The 24222-nt window shown below is 41.6% G+C and overlaps 1 protein-coding gene across 42 annotated transcripts in view; it reads right to left on the bottom strand.

The window, feature by feature from the left end:
- RNF111 (ring finger protein 111) overlaps positions 1 to 24222 on the bottom strand; it is a 136434-nt gene that overhangs the window by 27917 nt on the left and 84295 nt on the right. For 38 of the 42 annotated variants that reach the window (XM_017347988.3, XM_017347990.3, XM_017347991.3 and 35 more), the window contains 4 exons: positions 13870 to 14765; positions 9840 to 9966; positions 4532 to 4695; positions 772 to 966 (listed from right to left, as the gene is read on the bottom strand). In XM_017347988.3, coding sequence (XP_017203477.2) covers positions 772 to 966; positions 4532 to 4695; positions 9840 to 9966; positions 13870 to 14765 — 1382 coding nt within the window. Of the gene's footprint in view, positions 1 to 771; positions 967 to 4531; positions 4696 to 9839; positions 9967 to 13869; positions 14766 to 16144; positions 16425 to 24222 lie in introns of those variants that run through there. The other 4 variants (XM_070054267.1, XM_070054288.1, XM_070054268.1 and 1 more) reach the window with 1 other exon arrangement.

The raw sequence follows: 24222 nt of genomic DNA, 5'->3' as shown, positions 1-24222 counted from the left end.
TTTCCCATCACAAATTATTAGGTACCAACAAAAATTGATTTTAAAAATTGCAAAATATCACAAGATCTTCCATTATGGTTTTTTTTAAATTTATTTATATGACAGAGTTAGTGAGAGAGACAGAGAAAAAGGTCTTCTTCCATTTGTTCACTCCCTAAATGGACGCTACGGCTGGCACGCCACGCCGATCCGAAGCCAGGAGCCAGGTGCTGCTTCCTGGTCTCCTATGCGGGTGCAGGGGCCCAAGCATTTGGGCCATCCTCCACTCTCTCCCGGGCCACAGCACCGGCCCTGTCCTTTGTCAATTTTTAAATTGAGTTGTTTGTGCAAACTGAAGAATACCTTTCTTGCTAACACAGCTAAAATTTTAACCTTAAAAACAATAATACTGGAGCCAGCGTTGTGGCACAGCGAGTTAAAGCCCTGGCCTGAAGCACTGGCATCCCATATGGGCGCCGGTTATAGTCCTGGCTGCTCCTCTTCCAATCCAGCTCTCTGCTATGGCCTGGGAAAGCAGTGGAGGATGGCCCAAGTCCTTGGGCCCCTGCACCCACGTGGGAGACCTGGAGGAGGCTCCTGGCTCCTGACTTCAGATCGGCACATCTCCAGCCGTTGTGGCCATCTGGGGAGTGAACCAGAGAATTAAAGACCTCTCTCTCTGTCTCTCTCTCTCTCATTAGCTCTTTCAAATAAATAAAATAAATCTTAAAAAAAATACTTTCCAAAATGAATGTAATGACAAAAAGTCACCCTCTACACTTTTTTACATACCTCCTATAGAAGTACCAGTTGTACTATTGCTTGTAAGGGTAGCTAAAGTCTCTGACACTGTGGAAGGCTGGCTACTGGTGACAGCTGGAGCAGCATCAGAAGACTGCTCAGAGGTAGATGGATTTGAATTGTTAATGGAAGCGCTAGTAGTTTGTGATTCCATTCTTGCAGAAGTGGTTGGTACTACAGTAGGTTCTACAAAACACAAAAATATTTAGCATATCAAAAGCAGGAACAGATTATATTTCAATCCAAGTTAACATTTAAAATTTCTAAAATGAAATAAACATTAAAAATATAAGCTTTCTAATAAGTGTATATGGTAAAGAACATTTTCACAAAGCTAAACTACAACAAACTCACAAATTATGATTGTTGCATTTAAAAAAATTCAACACATATCTATTCATATTCCAGTAATTTATATGACTAAATAGTTTTTCAGGTAAAGAAAAGACTAAAAAGGACAGTAGAAGTTCCTCTACTAAGCCCAAATATGGTTGCAGTCTGTTAGAACAGAGTTACAAATTGTACTTTCTAGGGTCAGACTCCTTGGATAGCTTTTTATTTTTTTTAAGATTTATTTATTTACATGAAAGGCAGAGTTAGAGAGAGAGACAGACAGAAATCTTCCATCTGCAGGTTTACCCCAAAAATGCCCACAAAGGCCAGAGTTGCACAGGCCAAAGTCAGGAGCCAGGAGCTTCATCTGAGTCTTCCACATGGGTAGTAGGGGCCCAAACACTTGGGCCATCATCCAATGCCTTCCCCAGCACACTGGCAGGGAGCTGGATCAGAAGTGGGGCATTGGGACTTGAACTGGCACCCATATGGGATACAAGTGTCACAGGAAGTGGCTTAACCCACTGTGCCACAACACAGGCCCAGAGATAGCAGTTCTGATTTCACCACTGATGGACTAACTATGGGTAAGTTACGAAACCCATTCTCCATTTCCTCATTGGTAGAACTGGGAAAGTAACATCACATTATAAAACCATTAGGATAAACTGAGATCATGCATGCAATCCACTTTGTATGATGTTTTATGTAATAATCAGTTAATAAGCATTAGCTATGATTAAGATATGTTTTAATCTCATTTTCCATGAGCTGCCTGTTTTCAGATTATTTTACAAATATTCATCAATACTTTCTAATAAAAATTCAAATTTTTTAAGTAGAAAGTAAAGAAACTTCAGGCAAACCTCAACTTATGAGTTCAATTTTAAACATCTGAGTATAAACTGGTTGCTTGAAATCGATAACATGGGGCCCGGCACTATGGTACGGCAGGTTAAAACCCTGGCATACAGAGCCGGCATCCCATATAGACGCCGGCTCAAGTGCCTGCTGCTCCACTTCCAATCCAGATCCCTGTTAACGTGCTTGAGAAAGCAGCGGAGGACAGCCTAAGTCCTTGGGACCCTGCACTCACGTGGGAGACCCAGAAGAGGCTCCTGGCCCCTGGCTTAGATCGGCTCAGCTCCAGCCCTTGTGGCCATTTGAGAAATGAACCAGCAGATGGAAGATCTCTGTCTCTTCCTTTCTCTGTAACTCTTTCAAATAAAAAAAAATGAATAAAATAATCTTAAAAAAAAAAAAAAAAAAAAAAAAAAAAAAAAAACTAAGAACATGGAAACTAAATCTGTCCAAAGCATAGTCACAACAATTTAATCTGCAAAGACAGGACTTTCTTGATGTGCTATGGAATGAGAGAACAGTTGCTTCTATATAAAATGCAGTGGGGCAGGCTATTTCCTCAGACACAAATAGTGCCTATTAACCCTATGGGAACCCCCTTAGACATTAAAAGATGAACAGGAATGGTGGGGGAGGGAAGACATTGTTGTGATGCAGTGGGTAAAGACACCAAGTGCAATTCCCACATTCCATATCAGAGTGCTAATTTGAGCCCTGATTACTCTGCTTCTAATCCAGCTCACTGCTAATGTGCCTAGGAAGGCAGTGGGAGATGGTCCCAACTAGTTGGAACCCTGCAACCCATGTGGGAGACCAGGATGAAGTTCAGGGCTCCTGGCTTTGGTCTGGCCCATACCTAGCCATTGCAGCCTTTTGGGGAATGAATCCAGACAGAAGATATCTTTTTTCCCTTTCTCTCTATTGTGCTTTCATTCAAATAAACAAATTTTCATGAAAGAGGGAAGGGGAGGGGAGGGGAGATAACGGGAGGGAGAACCTCTGTCTATTTGCAAAGGGTTTAACTCAAGGTTTCTCAATATTCACAATACTGACATTTTGGCCAAGACAATTATTTTTGTTTGTGAGGAAGGAGCTGCCCTATACACAACAAGATGTGAAGCAGCATCCCTGGTCTAAATCCATTAGAGGTCAGTATCACCCTTGCCCAACTGTGAGAACCCAAGATATCTGTTGCCAACTGTCTCTGGAGGATAAAACGGTCTGCTGTTGAGAACTAGTAATCTAACTAACATACCTAAGTTCTGGTTTTTATTTTATTATTTTTTAAAGATCTATTTATTTATTTGAAAGTCAGTTACTCAAAGAAAAGGAGAGACAGGGAGAGAGAGATCTTCCGTCCACTGGCTCCACCCCCCAGGTAGCTGCAATAGCTAGGGCTGAGCCAGATCAAGGCCAAGAGCCAGAAGCTTCCATCTAGGTCTCCCACATGGGTGGCAGAGGCACAAACATTTGGGCCATCTTGCACTGCCTTTCCCAGGCCATTAGCAAACAGATGGATCAGAACTGGAGTACACAGGACACAAACCAGCACCAATATTTGATGCCAGAGTCACAGGAGGCAGCAGCTTTACCCACTATACCACAATGCCAGCCACTGGATTTATTTTTAATAAGAAAGGAATTTTCACTTAGAAAAACTAGTGGGAGCAGCTGGCGCTGTGGCATGGAAGGTTAAGCCTCCACCGGCAGTGCTGCATCCTATATGGGCACTGGTTCAAGTCCTAGGTACTCCACTTCTGATCCAGCTCCCTTTTAATGTACCTGGGAAAAAACCTGGGGTTGTCCCAAGTGCTTGGGCCCCTGCACCCACGTGGGAGACCCAGAAGAAGCTCCTGGTTTCTGGCTTCGAATCAGCCCAGTTACAGCCATTGAGGCTATTTGGGGAGTGAACCAGTGAATGGAAGATCTCTCTCTCTCTCTCTATGCCTTTCAAATAAATAGAGAGATCTTAAAAGAAAGAAAAACTAGTGGTAATAGGGGGCATTGAATGATCATTGGAATACTTTTAACTTAGTAAACTAAATTCTGGTTGAACTTTAATTCTAATAGGGAAAAGGCTACTGTGTCACTTTCTACTTCCTGGCTAACAGTTGTTACATGGGAAAACATACAAAATGTTTCCAAAATAGTAACCCTATATTTAATTAACTGTGAGTAATCATTAATTAATTCCTAGTACATTAATTACTGCCTTTTAAAAGATAATGTATGGTCCTTCAAAACAAAAACTGAGAATGATGAGTTATTGCAGACAGTGAGAATAAATTATCTCTCCATAAATATAATTTCAAAGTTCTAGTACTCTGAAAGTCACCCAAACAGCAAGCAGCTCATATAACAGCAGATGGCAAAAGGCCTCCAATTCTTCCCACTTATTTACTCTTTCCTTTCACTAGACATCTCTTCCCCCCAATTTATAGCTAACTCCCAAAATTAACACTCATATATGGCTTACCAGTAACCATTATGAAATGTTTCTACTACACTAAGATAGTTTATCAAATTCCCTTCATAATCCTACATAGTTCCATCTTACCATCTTCATCAACAGTAAGGTCCACAACTTCTGCTGCATTTTGCCTCAAGGGCTGTATAACAGTAGAAATTCTACTGCGGTTCCGTGGCTCCTGTGGCCGATTTGTGTGAGAACTTGACCCCTGGCTCCAGTGAGATCTGGAGTGCCCAAGGGTTGAACGAGACCTTAAATGTAAAGAACAAAAATTTTAGCCACCCTAGAAATCCATAAGTCTTTCATACAAAATAAATACTTCGTGCAAGACTTCCTCCAAAGAAAAGAATGGTAACTGAATTAAAAGTTAATATCAGCACAATGCCTGAAACTCAACAAACTTGGCTGAATGAAGCAATCACCAAATCAACCAACTCAACACACCCCAGAGAAAAAAAAAGTTAGGTTAAACCCATCATTAGTGTAAAATACAGGATTTTGCTTCAAGAAAAGTACTCTTCAATGGTTATTTTGAATATCCACCTGGGTTATAATCAATTGTTTACATTTTATGGTAATAGCAAAAATTTTAAAATAACACCCTACACATTTAGTAACATCCACATGATCTTCTAATGTTTGGCCTAGATTGAATTTGCAAAACATGACTCTGTGAGTAATAAACTAGCTAAGCTCCTGGTACTATCTTTAAAAAATACTAAGAAATAGGGGCCAGCGCTGTGGCATAGAAGGCTGTCTCTACCTGAGGCGCTGACATCCCATATGGGCACCAGTTCAAGTCCTGACTGCTCCTCTTCTGATCCAGCTCTTTGCTCACGGCATGGGAAAGCAGTGGAGATGGCCCAAGTGCTTAGGCCCCTGTACTCATACAGAAGTCCCTGAAGAAGCTCCTGGCTCCTGATTGGCCCAGCTCCGCCTCTGTGGCCATTTGCAGAGTAAACCAGCAGATGGAAGACCTCTCTCTCTGCCTCTCAAACAATTTATTTATTTATATATATATATATATATATATATATATATATATATATATAAAAACTAAGAAATAAATTGGCACCCAAGGTATTTCCTGGAGTCAAGTAAGGATACTGCGGAAACTTTACTAGTTCGTTAGCCATAGGGAAAATCAATTGAGTTACTTTCAATTTTAAAACACATGACCATGAACATAAACATCTAACATGTTTATTATCTTTTAAGTATGTGAGGGCATATTACTTTTAGATATATATACATTTTAAGGATTCACTATGATCTAGATTGAGAGTACATGGGGATAATAAGTAGAGTACACACTCCTAAATTTCCAGGGCAAAAAAAAAATCTGTCTTGGCAAAGTGGGGTCTTGGGGCCTGCACTGTGACGCAGTAGGCTAAGCCTCTGTCTACGGCACCAGCATCCTATATGGGTGCTGGTTCATGTCCTGACTGCTCTTCTGATCCAGCTCTCTGCTATGGCCTGGGAAAGTAGCAGAAGATGGCCCAAGTGGTTGGGCCCATGCACTTGCATGGGAGACCCGAAAGAAGCTCCTGGCTCATAGTTTCAGAATGGCCCAGCTCTGGCCATAGTGGCCATTTGGGGAGTGAACCAGCCGATGGAAGACCTTTCTCTCTGTCTGTAACTCTATGTCTCAGATAAATAAATAAAACCTTAAAAAAAAAAAAAGTGGAGTCCAATAGTTTCTTTTTTCTCCTGCTCAAACTGAAACTGTTTATAAGCATCTATCAGCTTATGACTAGCACAATGTATGGAAAGGGTAAGTGCGTCACATTAATATAGAAGGTCACTGAGGGTGTGAGCTCGACCACTCAGAAAAGAATCCCAAAGTTCAAAGTGGGTGGAAAATGGCCTCAACAACTAGAGACCAAGACTGTACAAAGAAATTTAGGGGGCTGGCAACCTAGCAGAGCAGGTTAAACTGTTGTATATGATGCTGGCAACCCCTTTGAGAACGGATTAGTCTGGGCTGCTCCACTTCAAATCCAGCTCCTTGCTAATGTACCTGGATACGCAGCAGAGGGGGGCTGGTACTGTGGCTCAGCAAGTAAAGCCACCACCTGTGGTGCTGGCATTCCATATGGATGCCAGTTCGAATCAAGACTGCTCCACTTCTGATCCAGCTCTTTGCTATTGCCTGGGAAAGCAGTAGAAGATGGCCTAAGTCCCTGGGCCCCTGCACCTGTGTGGAAGACCCAGATGAAGCTCCTGGCTCCAGATTGGCACAGCTCTGGCCATTGCAGCCATCTGGGGAGTGAATCAGCAGATGGAAGACCTCTTTTTCCCCCATCCTCTCTCTCTCTCTGCCTCTCTGTAACTCTGCTTTACAAACAAATAATTAAATTTTTTTTAAGATTTATTTATTTACTTGAAAGTCAGAGTTACACAGAAAGAGAGAGAGAGAGAGAGAGAGAGAGAGAGAGAGAGAGGTCTTCCATCCGATGGTTCACTCCCCAGATGGCTGCAACAGCCAGAGCTGTGCCAATCCGAAGACAGGAGCCAGGAGCTTCCTCTGGGTCTCCCATGTGGGTGAAGGGAATCCAAGGACTTGGGCCATCTTCTGCTTTCCCAGACCATAGCAGAGACCTGGATCAGAAGTGGAGCAGCCAGGACTAGAACCAGCACCCATATGGGATGCCAGCACTGCAGGCAGTGGCTTTACCCACTCCGCCACAGTACCGCCCGCCCCCCAAATAATTAAATCTTAAAAAAAGGAAAAAAGCAGCAAAAGATGCCTCCCACAAAGGAGATGTGTGTCTCTCTCTCCCACCTCTTTCCCTCTAAGTCTGGCTTTCAAATAAATAAATAAAATGCTTAAAATTTTTTTTTAAACTGAGTCTCTGATGAGACTGAATAATCTATTATCTCTGGGAAACTTAATAGCTGCACAAAGAGCCAGGTACACTTTGCAGTACTCTCCTGAATGCTTCATAGGATATCCTAACTCCATAGCATCTATTGGAAAGAGCACCACCAAAACAGTTGATGGAGGAACAGTTTCACAGATGCCTTGGTTTTCACTATGATCAGTGGCACCTGTCAAATCCTGACGCAAAAGATTGAAACAAATCAGTATTTCCTCTTAAACTGGAAGTGCCAAGAGCCAGCTAAATGGTGACAAAGTAACAATAGGAAAATAACTATGGATTATGAGCACGGGGGTTTTTTGAGATCATTGTCTATTACTCAGGTAAATGCATCCACTTGACAACAAACATCTCCATGCCAAGGATCTCTAGTTCTACAAGGAAAAATATGTCCTTTATTTGGCAGCTTTTTTTTTTTTTTTTTTGGACAGGCAGAGTTAGACAGTGAGAGAGAGAGACAGAGAGAAAGGTCTTCCTTCTCTTGGTTCAACCCCCAAACGACTGCCACGGCCGGCCTGTGCCAATCCGAAGCCAGGAGCCAGGTGCGTCCTCCTGGTCTCCCATGAGGATGCAGGGCCCAAGCACTTGGGCCATCCTCCAATGCCTTCCCGGGCCACAGCAGAGAGCTGGATCGGAAGAGGAGCAACCAGGACGAGAACCCAGCGCCCATATGTGATGCCAGGGCCACAGGCAGAGGATTAACCAAGTGAGCCACGGCACTGGCCCCTTTGGCAGCTTTTATAGCTTATAAAAATTGAGCCAGTATTGTGCTAAGCACTTTGTACAGTAACAGGGTAAGTGTGGCACATTTTGTAGAATACAGATATTCCCCAGAGCTTGGAAAATCATTTAAAAATTAAAACAACTAGGGGCACACTGCAGAGTACTCTTTTCCATGTCATTAGAAGAAGCACTCCAATGAGAAAGTGGTCACTGGAGAAGCACATTCTAGGTGCATTTGCATCATGCTTCAGAAGTATGATTGTCTTTTTAAATTCAGTGACACATTAAAATGCAGTGAACAAATATATTTCTAAATTCATTCCAACACAAAAATTAAAATTCATCTACTGATTTATACTTTGCTATATGGGCTATACCAAAGAAATTCTTTACTGTTACTATTACAATTTTTTTTTTTTTTGGACAGTGAGAAAGAGAGACAGAGAAAGGTCTTCCTTTTGCCGTTGGTTCACCCTCCAATGGCCGCCGTGCTGCGGCTGGTGCACCGCACTGATCCGAAGGCAGGAGCCAGGTGCTTCTCCTGGTCTCCCATGCGGGTGCAGGGCCCAAGCACTTGGGCCATCCTCCAATGCACTCCCGGGCCATAGCAGAGAGCTGGCCTGGAAGGGGGGCAACTGGGACTAGAACCCGGTGTGCCGGCGCCGCTAGGTGTTGGATTAGCCTATTGAGCCGCGGCGCCGGCCAACTATTACAATATTTATAATCATCTAAAGCAAACGATAAATGCAGTGTGAGGATTTGATGGGAGGATGGGTTTCAAAGTGATTCTGCAAAAAGTTAGTATCATTTCCAGCTATTTATCCAAACAAATGAGAATTTTTCATTTGTGTATAAGTTGAGGGCTTAGATGAAATTACTGAGTGAAGGATAAAAACTCAAGAAATATGTTTTAGGGAGTGGGAGCTTAACCTAGCAGTTAAGCTGTCTACCTCACAGTGCCTGGATTCAATTCCAGCTTCCTATCAACGCAGACTATGGGAGACAGCAGTGATGGCTCAATTAATTGGATTCCTGTACCCATGTGAGAGATTCAAACTGAGTTCCTCGCCTTGGTTCTGGCCCTAGCCAACACTGAGGAGTGAACCTGATCATTCACATTCTTTCTTTCTGACTCTCAAATCAATACATTCATTAATTACATTTTTAAAAATACTTATGCCTAGCCGGCGCCGTGGCTCAATAGGCTAATCCTCCACCTTGCGGCGCCGGCACACCGGGTTCTAGTCCCGGTTGGGGCGCCGGATTCTGTCCCGGTTGCCCCTCTTCCAGGCCAGCTCTCTGCTATGGCCAGGGAGTGCAGTGGAGGATGGCCCAGGTGCTTGGGCCCTGCACCCCATGGGAGACCAGGAAAAAGCACCTGGCTCCTGGCTCCTGCCAGGATCAGCGCGGTGCGCCGGCTGCAGCGGCGGCCATTGGAGGGTGAACCAACGGCAAAGGAAGACCTTTCTCTCTCTGTCTCTCTCTCTCACTGTCCACTCTGCCTGTCAAAAAAAAAAAAAAAAAAAAAAAAAAACAACAACAAACATTAAAAATACTTATGCCTAAGATTCTAGTTCAACTGATCTGGGATAGAGCCTAGGCAACAATACATCTTTATTTTATAATCTCCCCTGCTTTATCTAACACAGACTGGTTTGAAAACCACTAATATGGTATATGCACCCTTCAATGAGGTCTCAAATAAAATAAGAATGCAAATACCTGCAGCATAATATGTTTAAATGCTTATATTTAGAACTTCAAACACAAAAGGAACAAGTAGTTCTCACCGATAACTTTCTCCAACTGTTACAATCTCTACTTCACTGTCAGTTGAGGTAACATTAATTTCTTCATTGGCAGTGACCTGGGGAGTGAAGGAAGTTTCTATAACCACAACATCTTCATCAATACTTCCTGCAAAGAAAAAGAAAAACACATTTAAAGGGCAAATGCTTGTTAGGTAATTGCTAGACAGCAATTTTTAAAAAATATGTATTTGAGACTGGTGCCGTGGCCCAGTTGGTTAATCCTCTGCCTGCAGTGCCACCATCCCATATGGGCGCCTGTTCTAGTCCTGGCTGCCCCTCTTCCTATCCAACTCTCTATGGCCTGGGAAAGCAGTAGAAGATGGCCCAAGTGGTTGGGCCCCTGCACCCACATGGGAGACCAGGAAGAAGCACCTGGCTCCTGGCTTTGGTTTGGCATGGCTCCAGCTGTTACAGCCATATGGGGAGTGAACCAACGGAAGGAAGACCTTTCTATCTATAACTCTACCTCAAATAAATAAATAAAATCTTTTTTAAAAAATATACTTATTTATTCGAAAGGCAGAGTGGTACAGAGACAGAGGGAGAAAGAAATTTTCCAACTGCCGGTTCACTCCCCAAATGGCCACAATGGCCAGTGCTGGGCCAGGTCAAAGCCAGGAGCCCAGAACTCCATCCAAGTCTCCTATTGGGTTTCAGGGATCCAAGTACTTGGGCCATCTTCCGTTGAGGGAGCTGGATCAGAAATGAGGCAGCCAGGACTTGAACTGGCACCCAATATGGGATACCAGCATTGCAGGTGGCAGCTTAGCTCACTGCACAATACCAACCACTAGACAGAAACCTTCATTTTGACTTGTGAGACTATGAAATTCATTATAAAAATAATGAAAGGGGAGGGGTACAGTAATTTCCATTGGAATAAGAGTTCCAATGTAGAGTTAAAGTAGAGTCAAAATTGCTTTAACTTCAATAACTTTGTAGGAGCAAAAGCAACTGCAAGCAGGAAGATGCTTTATAGTAACTAGTATGCAAATGTGGAGTAGACATGGTTCTACAATATGGTTTTTGTAGAGAGTATGAGTTTTGGAACTAAGAATTATACAAATCTTTTAAACTTTCTAAGATTTAGTGTCTTGATGAGGCTAAATGTGCAGAATACTGTACATGACACAAAGTATGTGCTCACAAATTAGAAATACACACTTAAAGTGGGTGTTTTTTTTTTTACTCTCATATTCTTATTATGGGATAATTCTCATCACAGATAGGATTTGTAAACTGTTGACTGACATCTGTATTGACAGATGATGGAAACACTGATAGCGGCATGTTTACAAAAAGTTATTCAGCACCAGATTTGTGTAAAATCTATCCAGAGAAGAAATAAATAACCTGCTCTTTTCTATCATTTTAATCGTCCTTAATACAGTTCAGTAGTATTAAGTATATTCAGACTGCTACGAAACAGATCTCCAGAACTTTTTCATATTTTATTAAATCGAAATTCTAGAATTATACCCTTTTCCACCATGCCACAACGCTGCCCCCCCCCCCTTAAAAATGTAAAAGTAGATAATGGTGCAGCATGAGGCAAATATTTTCCAGAAATCTGTTGATTTTAACAAATGAACTGATATTTGCAAAACAATATAAAAAATTTCATTCTTAGGTGATTTGCTAAAATCAATTATCTATAACTTTTGTGCCTAAAGGTTTTTTTGGTCAAAATAAAAAAAAATTTGAAACAGAAAGCTTCAGGCTTTCTGTTGGGCCAGGCTAGACTGGAACCAGAGCCGTAGGCTCGGAACTCAAGTCTAGTCTCCCACACGGATGGCAGGCACAAAGTCACTTCAGCTATATCAACAATGCCTCCCAGTGTCTGCACCGGAAGGAAGTTAGAGTCAGTAGCTAGAGCTAGGAATCAAACCCAGGCCCTATGACTTGGGACGCAGGCATAATAACCACTAGGTTGAATGTCCACTCCAGGAATCTTACCACAAAATGCTTAAAATATAAAACGTTTTTTCATTAATTCACTACTCTAACAGCAACTAAGTATTGATGAATTTCATGTGGACAAAGTTGCCCCAGTAGCTCCAGAGTAACTAATATCCATCCATACAAATCATATAAACATTTAGTAGGTAACTCCAATTAAAAGTTGAGACCTCCCAATCCTAATTTTAACACACAGTAAAACATAACAGATTTAGCAGCAGGCATGTGGCACAGTGGTTAAGATGCTTCATCCTTCCTGGAAACAGACACTGATTCTGATCTTTATTCATAATATTCTCACACACACACCCCGCCCCCCTGCTACAAGTAACAGTTCCCTAGAACTTCTGCTCCACATTACCAACATCCTGCATCATAAAATTCCAAGCAGAAATTGAGCTCTCCTAACCCATTTTCCCAAAACTAGAACCTACATTTTTTGATCATGAGGAAAAAAATCTGGTAATTTAGAAAGACAACTCCTGTTATTACATTCCTCTTTCTCAGAAATCTAAGGAAATGACTGCTGTTCCCCCAAGCCTAAGGTGATCACAAAGAACTCTTATAAAATAAGTATGGTTGGCTTTTAAATATGGACTACATATGGCTAAAGCTAAGATTACCAACAAGGTTACTGTTTTTAGGGGTCTGGTAAGGACAGAAGAGGAAAAAGGAAAAAGGAAAGAGAATCCGGAGAAGGCAGTGACTCATACAGAGGGAGAGATGAAAGAGGGAGACATGGCACATCTTAACAGTCTGAACAGTAGACTTGCAGACTCTGACCTTAACAAGCAGGACATCAGACAAAACTGGGAAAGCTCTGTGTCAGTATTGGAAACCATGATCCCACTCCTTTAAAAAGGTCTTCCGATATCCTATTCCCTTCCTCTCTGATTTCACAAGAAATTTATCTTTTCCCTCTGCTCAAACTTAGTTCCTCAACACTCACTTCAAAAACATTTAAGGGGCCGGCATTGTGGGGTAGCTCATAAAGCCTCCGCTGTAACTCAGGCATCACATATGGGTGCTGGTTTGAGACCCAGTTGCTCCACTTCCAACCCAGCTCCCTACTAATGTGATTGGAAAAGCAGTGGAAGATGGCCCAAGTGCTTGGGCCCCTGCACCCATATGGGAGACCCGGATGACGCTCCTGGCACCTGAGTTCAGCCTGGCCCAGCCCTGGCTGTTACAGCCATGTAGGGAATGAACCAGGGAAGGAAAATCTATGTCTCTTCCTTTTTCTGTGTAACTCTTTCAAATAAATAAATAAATCTTAAGAAAAAACTTTTAAAATTACAACCCCTTTAACTTAGAGTGGTCTGTATTCATGGGATATATTTATACTTCAGGACTGCATACAAACTTATAAACATAACTTTCACTATGTATGTGGGGGGGGGGGGGGCATGAGCACATGAGTACTGTTCCCTTTAATTCAGTTTTAATTGCTGAATCATATGCCCTAATGAGCATTATCAAGACAAAGTTTCTGGGCCATAGTATCAAAATAAAAGTTACCAAACACTGGGATTCATTTTTCAGCTGTAAAGAAATTGTATTTCAGCTACAATGTAACAATAAACAATAGAATACTTAAAGGAAAAATAATATTAAGCAGTCTTTTTTAGTGACTAGAACTGTTCTTAGTATACTTGAAAGTGAAAAAAGTATCACACAGGTATCTTAAAATGTATTCATGAAAGTTAAACATATGAAAGAAGAATGATAGGAAAAAAACAGTTGTGTATCACAAATCAATATCTCATAAAATGTAATCTATTATGTATTAAATGATGTAAATTTTTATCCTCAAAAAAAAAAAAAAAAAAAAAAAAACTCTGTTTTTACCACCGGAAAATTTAAAAACTTTTATCTCAGAATTGGAGACATGGCTTCAAATTACAGTTGATAATTTACTTATAAGCATAAAAATAAAAGATAATAGAGTCCAATATTCCTTTTATTAAATACTGTGACATAGAAATGAGAAAATAATACAAAGACGATGTAAAAGCTGCCATGTTCTACTCATCTTTAGAAACGCTTTTACCTGAGGGAGCAGCTGGATTGTTTTGGTGGTTTTCACTGGCAGAAACAAACAAATCTTCTTCTCCTTCAGTTGATGAACTGGAAGAGGATTCACTGCTGAGGTCATTCTCGCTGGAACTACTGGAACTTGGAAGCAAGGCATATTTTCTTCGGGCTAACACTTCCCGTTTCTTCCTCTGCATTAATATCCTCTCTTTTTGCTTCTGTGTCCTCTGTGAGGAATTATTTTTTACAAATCTTTTTCTGCATGGGAGTCTCCTTAATGAATTGCTATGAAAACAAGGTCTTTTCATTAATAATCCTGATACAGATTCTGTCTCAGTCCGAGGCCACTTCTGGGACCGTGCACTATGACTTCTGCTTTTAGCATTCAAAATGGTTTGGGAATGCCTTACAGAAACTTCTTTGTCCTCATCGGACGTCACAGTATCAGAATCTCCAAAATGCAGACTAGATGAAGGAGAAGAAAGGCAATCACTAAAGGAGGAATCATTATCTTCATCACTTGGTGGCTCTAGGTGTTGCCGCAATCCTAATACTCCCTGGTTCTCCTTAACACAATCCTGCATGTAAGAAGGACCAGCCTGCTGGCTTTTGCGTTTTTTCCTTACAGCACGTTTTTCTTGTTCTTGTTGGTTACTATTCATATCCTTCTCTTGTTTTTGAGTATCATCACACAAGTGAGAGAATTCATTCCCCACTTTATTATTTATCATTTCAACTCCTGCAGGAAAACTTTTGGCTGCCCCAATGGGCTCTGGATGCAAAAGGATCCCTTTCAGACTCTCTTGTGTCTTTGGTGCATCAGATGGAATCTCACTCTTCATATCCACTTTTAAAGTATAGAGCTCGTTATATTCATGAGTCCATTGAGACATGAGAAACTCTGAGGAAGGCCTAAAATATAGAATTAGATAGAAAAAACATTTTAGTGTTTTATTAGATTATTTCATTGAAGAGTACTCATACTCTTAACATATTTGGTCAAAATTGAGTAATTTCTCCAAAACCTACTATAGCAAAAATAAAAGGATTAGAATTCAAAAGACATGTCCTGATAGGACATTTTAAAGTGTGAATTTAAATGCTTTCTGTACATCTAGATGGTTACTACAAATAATGAATTATATAGCTTCTTTTTCTTACAGTTGTTTCCTTAATACTACTATATTCTCCAATGAGAATCTGAATTTCGGGCTAGTGCTGTGGTGATGCAGGTAAAGCCATTGCCTGCAGCACCGAAACCCCATATGGGCACTCATTCGAGTCTGGCCTGCTCCACTTCTGATCCAGCTTCCTGTTAATGTACCTGGGAAAGCAGGGAAAGATGGCCCAAGTCCTTGGGACCCTGCATCCACATGGAAGACTCAGAAGAAGTTCCTGGCTCCTGGCTTCCAACTGGCCCAGCCCTGGCCATTGCAGCCATTTATGGAGTGACCCAGCAGATGGAAGACTTCTCTCTCTTTCTGCCTCTGCCTCTCCCTGTCTGTAACTGACTTTCAAATAAATAATAAATCTATTAAAAAAGAAACGGACTTATCCTGATAGACAGTAGGCACAAGTATTACATCAAAAACTGTGAGTTACTGAAAATCATTCAGTTAAATAAGCAGTACAGCAAAATATAAAATCAAACCTCCTACAGTTCATTTAACTACATCTAAATCATTCAACTTCCGACATTGAGTTCTTGAACAAAGTGAATTTCAATACTGATATCAACGCAATGTACTTGTAAGAATGTTGATAGGGGCCAGCGCCATGGCTCACTTGGCTAATCCTCTGCCTGCGGCGCTGGAATCCCATGTGGGCCCCGGGTTGCAGTCCCGGTTGCTCCTCTTCCAGGCCAGCTCTCTGCTGTGGCCCGGGAAGGCAGTGGAGGATGGCCCAAGTGCTTGGGCCCTGCACCCACATGAGAGACCAGGAAGAAGCACCTGGCTCCTGGCTTCGGATCAGCGCAGCGCGCCAGCTGTAGTGGCCATTTGGGGGTTGAACCAAGAGAAGGAAGACCTTTCTCTCTGTCTCTCCCTCTCACTGTCTGTAACTCTACCTGTCAAATAAATAAAATTAAAAAGCTTTAAAAAAAAAAAAAAAAAAGAATGCCGATAAATGCCATGACCCAAATGACATGACGTAAAATGAAACATATTCATCAGAAAGACAGTTAAGGTCATAAATGAAGAGCTTTTTATAAGGATTTATTTATTTATTTAATTGAATGTCAGAGTTAGAATGAGAGGGAGACAGAGAGAGAGAAAGAGAGATCTTCCACTCACTAGTTCAATTCCAAAATGGCTGCAATGATCAGGGATGGGCCAGGCTGAAGCCAGGAGCCAGTTTTATCTGGGTCTCCCACATGAGTGCAAGGGCACAAGCACCAGGTCATCCTCGGCTGCTTTCCCAGGCGTGTTAGCAAGGAGCTGGATTTGAAGTGGGGCAATTGAGACTCTGAACTGGCGCACGTATGGGATGCTGGCGCTGCAGATGGTAGCTTTAACCTGTTCTGCCACCGAGTCAGTCCCAATGAAGAGCTTTACTAGCGTAAACCATGAATATCTAAAAAAAACCAGTTAACATATGTTGAACTTTTTTATTAAGTATAACGCACATGCATACATTCTAAGTTTATAGGTTGAGGAAGTCTCACAACATGAACACATTTATGTCACTAGCACTCAGATCAAGAAACATTAACCAGCACTCTGAAATCCTCTTCCCATAACTATGACCCACCAAGAGTTGTATTCCCAATCCTAACTTCCACCTAACACCATAGAATTGTTTGGCCCTTAACATACATTTTAAACCACTTCCTAAAAAGAGGAAAGGAGATTTCAATAGCATGTTTTCCCCCTCTTCACAAATGATAATTATAAATGAACTCACAGGTCTCTCACTTTTAGTTTATATCTTTTTTATCAGAACAAATGAAAGCAACTAAAAAGTAGAATAGCCTAATCCTACTGAAAGCTACCAAAATCCCTGTTTTCTATTGTTCTTATTTAGAAAGACAGGCAGGCTGTATCCTGAATCAGCCATCAAGCCTTGTCTGGAGTTCAAGCAACATCAGTGGTAAAGCAGGAACACAAAGATGAAAGAAAATAGGGAGGACATGGCGGTGAGCCAATTATAGTAGGCATCTAGTCAAACAACAATCATCACAAAGGCAAGAAATCACAAGTCACGATGGTAAGGTACAGGTACATGTCACATAACAGTTAAGAAGGACCTGGGGCCAATGTTGTAGCACAGCGGGTTAAACCACCACCTGCAATGCTGGCATCCCATACAGGCACCAGTTCATGTCCCAGCCGCTCTACTTCCAATCCAGCTCTCTGCTAATGCATCTGTGAAAGCAGTAGAAGATGGCCCCAGGTACTTGAGTCCCCACCACCAACACAGGATAACCAGATGAAGCTCCTGGCTTCAGCTCAGCCCAGCCCCAGCCATTGTGGCCATTTGGGGAGTGAACAGCAGATGGAAGAGCTTTCTCTCCCTCTCTAACTCTTTCAAATAAATAAATAAATCTTGAAGGGGTGAAAAAAAAAAAGTTTGCCCATACAATAGCAAAAACAAACACACACCAAAAAACAGAAGGGGCTGGAATTGTGGTACAGCACAGTAAGCTGCTGCCTGTGGCACCTGAATTCCATATATATACTGGTTCGTTTCCTGGCTGCTCTACTTCTGAACTAGCTCCCTGTTAATGCACCTGGAAAAGCAGCAAAGGATGGCCCGGATGCTTGGGCCCCTGCACCCACAGGGGAGATCAGGAAGCGGTTCCTGGCTCCTGGCAACAGTCTGGCACAGCTTTGGCCATTGTAGCCACTTGGAGAGTGAATTGGTGGATGGGAGATCGATCTCTCTCTTTCTCTGTCTCTCCCTCTCTGTAACTCTTTCAAATAAATAAATAAATCTTAAAAAAAAAATACAGACAACAAATGTTGAAGATGTAAATAAACTGGAACACTCATGTATTACTAGTAAGAAATAAAATGGTGGGAGCCGGTGCTATGGTGTAGCAGGTAAAGCTGCCGCCTCAATGCTGGCATCCCATATGGGCACCGGTTCGAGTCTCGGCTGCTCCACTTCCAATCCAGCTCTCTGCTATGGCCTGGGAAAGCAGTATAAGATGGCACAAGTCTTTGGGCCCCTGCACCCACATGGGAGACCTGGAAGAAGCTCCTGGCTGAAAGTGAATAAACTATTGAAGAAATCTAGGGCGCCAGCATTGTAGTGAAGTGGGTAAAGCTGTCAGATATAACACCAGCATCCTATGGGCACCAGTTCAAGTTCTGGCTGCTCCTCTTCTGATCCAGCTCCCTGCTAATGGCCTGAGAAAAGCAGTGAAGATGGCCCAGATGCTTGGGCCCCTGCTACTCATTTGGGAGACCTGGATGAAGCTCCTGGTTCCTAGTGTCAGCCTGGCTCAGCCCTGGCAATTAAGTCCACTTGTGGAAGGCAACCAGTGGAAGGAAAATCTCTGTCTCTCTGACTTTCAAATAAATCTTAAAAAAAAAAAAGGAAAAAGACTCAAGCTACAACATGGATGAGCATTATGCTTATCAGTCACAAAGACTATATAATGATTATTTTTATATGAAAATATAAAACAGACCAGGCACATTTGTAAAGATAACAAGTAGATTAATGGTTGCCCAGGGCTGGGGATGATAGGAAGATTAGAGTATGATGGCAAAAAGTATAGGGTTTACTTTCAGTGACCTGAAAATGTTCTAAAATTGATTGTAATGATGGCTGCACAACTCTGAATACATTAAAAACCACTAAAATTCTATCTCAATAAACTGTTGCTAAAACATCAAGAGAGGGAGTCTTAAAGACTTCTGACCATAGATAACTATAAGCACCATCAACAATAGAAGAGCCAGGATGTCCTCTGGAAAGATTTGGTGTTCTTCCAGAAGCCCATAGCTCTGAGGAGCTATATTGAGTTGGATCTCTGAGGAGATAATCTTTTATTTGCTAAAGAAAAAAAATGTTTTAGACTCTTCAACCTTAATTACTGAGTCTTGCTTTGGGTCTTGGTAATAGAGCAATGCAAACATGCCAAAAGGACAGATAAATTCTGAGAACAGGGGTCCATAAATGAATTCACAAAGAAGTGATTCACAGCAAACTTCACTAAACACAGTTTCTCTGCCATCACTTTATGCCTCAAAGCCAAAATAATGAACTCTATGGTTAAATCTGTTGTGATTTTTGGGATGAGGGATGGTAAGGAGGAACAGGGCTGTGGTGTATGGTGGGGTGGTGTGTGTGTGTGTGTGTGTGTATGTGTATACTCTGGTAACTGTTCTCTTACCATGTCATGCAGTCATTAAATGTGAAATTAACATTCCATATTAACTATGAAGTTCTCATCAAAGGAGTACAAATTCATACTGTATTTTGAACTGAGAAAAATAAGTAAATTCATAAAAAAGAAAAAAGAAACACCAGTGCTGAATTTTTTAACTAAGGGAAACATCAAAATAACACAAGATCAAAAGAATATTCTGAACTATTTGCCGTTTGATAAATCAACTTAGTCTTTTATTCCTGTCAAAACAGGGACAAGCTTTTGACCTAGTGGTTAAGATACTACTTGGGATGCTTACATCCCTATGGAAGTGTCTACATTCAAGTCCTAGCTCTGCTCTCAAGTCTACCTTCCTGTAACGCGTACCCTGAGAGGCAGCAGTTTGGGTCAAGTACCTGCATCTCTGCCATCCATTTGGGAGACCTGGACTGGGTTTTCTGGCTCCCAGCTTTAGCTTGGCCCATCCTCAGCCATTACAGGCAACTGGGGAAGTGATCCGGCAGATATAAGCACATGCATGCATTCATGAGCTCTCTAACACATACACTTTTAAAGCTAAAAGAATTAACTCCACACAGGAGGGGAAAAAAAAGGAAATCCAAACACTTAACATACCACCAAAGGAGAAATATTATACAATCCTATTTATATGAAGCACCAAGAACAGTCAAATTCAAGTATAATGGTGGTTGTGAGGGGCTGGGATGAGAGAACAGAAGTTAATGTTTAATGGGTATACAGTTTCAGTTGAGGAAAATGAGAAAGTTCTGGAGATAAATGGCAATGATGGTTGAACAACAAAGTGAAAGTACTTACTGCCAAAGTGTACAGCTAAAAATGGCTAAAATGGTAAATTTTATATTATGTATATTTTACCATCAAAAGTTTAAAAAATCCTTGCAGCATGTAATTCTATTGTGGCATCTGTTTTCCAAATGATGGAGCCTAACACACAATCCCTTTAAAGAACTACTCTCTTCCCCATCATTCAGTATCACACTCTGTTTTTTGTAAAGTACCTGCCACTAGTTGAAATTAACTTGTTAGCCTGTTACTTTAACAAGTCCATTCACTGGAATGAATACAAAGCTAGAACCACATTAACCCTGGTTACTCTGATCTCTGCCAACTAAAATAGTTGTCTGGCACATAGAAGACACTCAATGAATAAATTTTTTTTAGATTTATTTATTTATTTGAAAGTCAGAGTTACACAGAGAGAAGGAGAGGCAGAGAGAGAGAGAGAGAGAGAGAAAGAGAGAGAGGTCTTCCATCCACTGGTTCACCCCCCAATTGGCTGCAACGGCTAGAGCTGCACCAATCCAAAGCCAGGAGTCAGGCGCCTCCTCTGGGTCTCCCACATGGGTGCAGGGGCCCAAGGACTTGGGCCATCTTCTACTGTTTTCCCAGGCCACAGCAGAGAGCTGGACCAGAAGTGGAGCAGCCGGGTCTCAAACCGGTGCCCATATGGGATGCTGGAGCTTCAGGCCAGGGTATTAACCCGCTGTGCCACAGCACCAGCCCCCTCAATGAATTTTTTTAATTGCATTAATCAGTAAAACAACAGGTTAAGAGGATGGTATGGTTAGCTAAGCATAAGCTGATATCATAGGAAATTAAAATATACAGAATAAGAATTTTTTTTTTTTTTGACAGGCAGAGTGGACAGTGAGAGAGACAGACAGAGAGAAAGGTCTTCCTTTGCCGTTGGTTCACCCTCCAATGGCTGCCACGGCCGGCGCGCTGCGGCCGGCGCACCGCGCTGATCCGATGGCAGGAGCCAGGTACTTATCCTGGTCTCCCATGGGGTGCAGGGCCCAAGCACTTGGGCCATCCTCCTCTGCACTCCCTGGCCACAGCAGAGAGCTGGATTGGAAGAGGGGCAACCGGGACAGAATCCGGCGCCCCGACCGGGACTAGAACCCGGTGTGCCGGCGCTGCTAGTCGGAGGATTAGCCTAGTGAGCCGCGGCAACCAAGTCAATAATGTCTAACATTTTTTGAACATTTATTGTCACTCAATTTATAGTTTCAGGAACCCTGAAGCCACAGAGACAGTTATTTTACAGTTAGGGGTCCATTGGGCCCTTAAAATAGAGAAGCTGAGCATTAAAGAGAATAGTAAGGAAACATGAAAATTTCTCCTCTATAAAACAGATAAACTGGGGCTAGTGTTGTGGTACTGCAGATTGAGCTGCAGCTTGTGACACTGGAATCCCTAATGAGTGTGTGTGTTTGAGTCCCAGCTACTTCACTTCTGTTCCAGCTCCTTGCTAATGTGCCTGTGAAAGCAGCAGGAGATGCCCCCACCCACCATGTGGGAGACCCAGATAAGCTCCTGGCTTCAGCTTGACCTGGCCCCAGCTGATGTGGCCAGCAGCAGATGGAAATTCTCTATTTCTCAGTCTCTCTAATTCTGCCTTTTAAAATAAATATATATTTTAAATAAAGTAAAATTGGTAAACTGATCTACATACCGCTGCTTGATTCTTAAATAAAGTAAAATTGGTAAACTGATCTACATACCGCTGCTTGATTCATACTAAGTATTAGGTAAAAAAAATGGCTGCATCTTCTAGAAAGCATATAGAGACCACTTTTGGGGGCTGGTGCTGTGGCATAGCAGGTAAAGCCTTGACCTGCAGTGTCAGCATCCCATATGGGTGCTAGTTCGAGTCCCCACTGCTCCCAGCTAATGCGCCAGGGAAAGTGGTGGAAGGCCCAAGTACTTTAGCCCCTGCACTACATGGGAGAACTGGAAGAAGCTCCTGGCTTCAGATTGGCACAGCTCAGGCTGTTGCAGTCATTTAGGGAGTAAACCAGAGGATGGATGACCTCTCTCTCTCTCTCTCTCTCTCTCTTTCTGCCTCTGCCTTTCAAATAAATAAATCTAAAAAGAAAGAAAAAAGAAAAAAAGGAACACTTTTCATGTCCCTGAGGGTCTCAAGCCTCAAGCCTCAAGGTTAAAAAAAAAATCTTCAAATCAGAGAACCAGTTGGATTCAGCTCACTCACAGACATGTTTTATTTAGCATGCACAATTCAGAAGAAAAAAAAAAATTGATGGTTAGTGTTAAAACACTATGGGCATTCTCATTAGAGGCAGAAAAGGTTGCTATTTAACATGCACTGCAAAGGTTAGTTAAATCATTCAAACAAGAGAATGAATCAAAGAGAAGGTAGTATTATTTCAATATACGCAGGTAAGACTGACAGGAAAACCATTGAAAACAGGCCAGTTATGTGAATGTTTATCACAATACTACTCCAAAAATCAGTGACTTTGCTTTCCAAGGATGGAGAGCCCTTTTTCTGTCAAAGGCCATTTGGATATGTATAACATTATCTGCGGACCATACAAAATTATCAACCTAAAAATTAGCCTGCTATAGATTTGCTGAATTTTGCATTCCACCTACTATTGCCTCAGCAGGGCCAGACCAAATGACTTCACAGATATTAAACAGCCTACAAACAGGACATTCCTCACTGCTGCTTTACACAGTAGCCCCTGAACCCACATGGGAGACTCAGAAGTACCTGGTTTCTGGCTGCAGCCTGGCCCAGCCCTGGCCTTTGTGACCATTTGAGGAGTGAACCAGAAAATAGAAGGAAGACTCTTCTCTTTCTCTCTCCCTCTCTCTCTCTCTCTCTCTCTCTCTGCCTCTGCCTCTGCTTCTGCTTCTGCTTCTGCTTCTGCTTCTCCCTCTCTGTACCCTCTTTCAAAAAAATAAAATCATTTAAAATAAAATAAAATAAAAATATCCAAAGTTTACTACCATTCACTCTAGCACTAAAAATTAGATCTGAGTGTCAGTCCTCACTCTGCTCCTGACTGGCTATATAAACTTGAATAAACTAGTTAAAACCCTGTGAAACAGTTTCCAGTCTACAAAATAAGGATAACAATAGTACCTACCTCATAAAATTGCCATAGGGCTAAATGCAAGTACTTGTTAGAGAATATGGCATAATGGCTGTTATTAATTACTTTCCTAAAGAAACAGGTACATGCATAATGCATTTAACATTTACGATCCTCAATTTTTTAATTTAAAAATTAAATTTAGGGGCTCACATTGTGGCGTAGCACATAAAGCTACCACCTGCAATGGCATCCCCTATGGTCACGAGTTCATGTCCAGGCTGCTCCATTTCCAATCTAGTTCCCTGCTAATGGCCTGGGGAAAGCAACAGATGATAGCCCAAGTGTTTGGGCCCCTGCCACCCATGTAGTAGAACCCATAGGAAGCTCCTAGTTCCAGGCTTCAGCCTGTTCCAGGTACAACCACTGTGACAATCTAGGTAGTGAACTTAGCGGATGAAAGATCTCTCTGTAAATCTGACTTTAACATAAATATATCTTTAAAAAATCAAAATTTTTTAAAAATCAAATTTAAAATTTTAATTGAAAATAAAATTTAACAGCTGGATGCTTTCACCCTGTAAATTCTAACACTAGACATTAAAAACTAGACACCGTGCTTTTGAAAACAGATATATTAAATCTCTTCCAAATGAAAGATTTCCATTTCTCAATAAATTAAATAATTTTCTCATTTGTCTTGAAGTATTCTAAAATTCTTGAGTACTAGCTATCAAAGACAAAAACATCTATGTAACCTCCTATCATTAAACTGGGTGGTGTTTATGGAAAAGTCTACTGTTCTGGGTTATACAAACAAGAATGCACCTATCCCAGCAACACTGAAGAACATTTGGGAGTCAGTTGCATCTGGTTAGGATAGCAGCACTACAAATCAAAGGGCTTACTGCACAAATGTCTAACATTTCTTTCCGGTACAGAAGGCTGGACTCTGGAATTTATATTGAAATATGAAATATGGTATAAAGATATTGCAAATTACCTACTATGTATTTAAAAAACATGAATGAAACTTAAAAAGCTACTTGAATATATTTCAGCAAAGTAGCTGTACTGTTCTATAGATACTTTATTCAGGAATAAATCCAGTAATAAAGTATTAAAAATATTATGCAAGAAAGTTCTCATCCTCCAAAGCAACATGAAC

Source organism: Oryctolagus cuniculus, chromosome 12, assembly GCF_964237555.1.
Source record: "Oryctolagus cuniculus chromosome 12, mOryCun1.1, whole genome shotgun sequence".
Taxonomy (NCBI): Eukaryota; Metazoa; Chordata; class Mammalia; order Lagomorpha; family Leporidae; genus Oryctolagus; species Oryctolagus cuniculus.
Note: the sequence above shows the minus strand (reverse complement) of the source record. Positions and strands in the feature narration are given on the sequence as shown.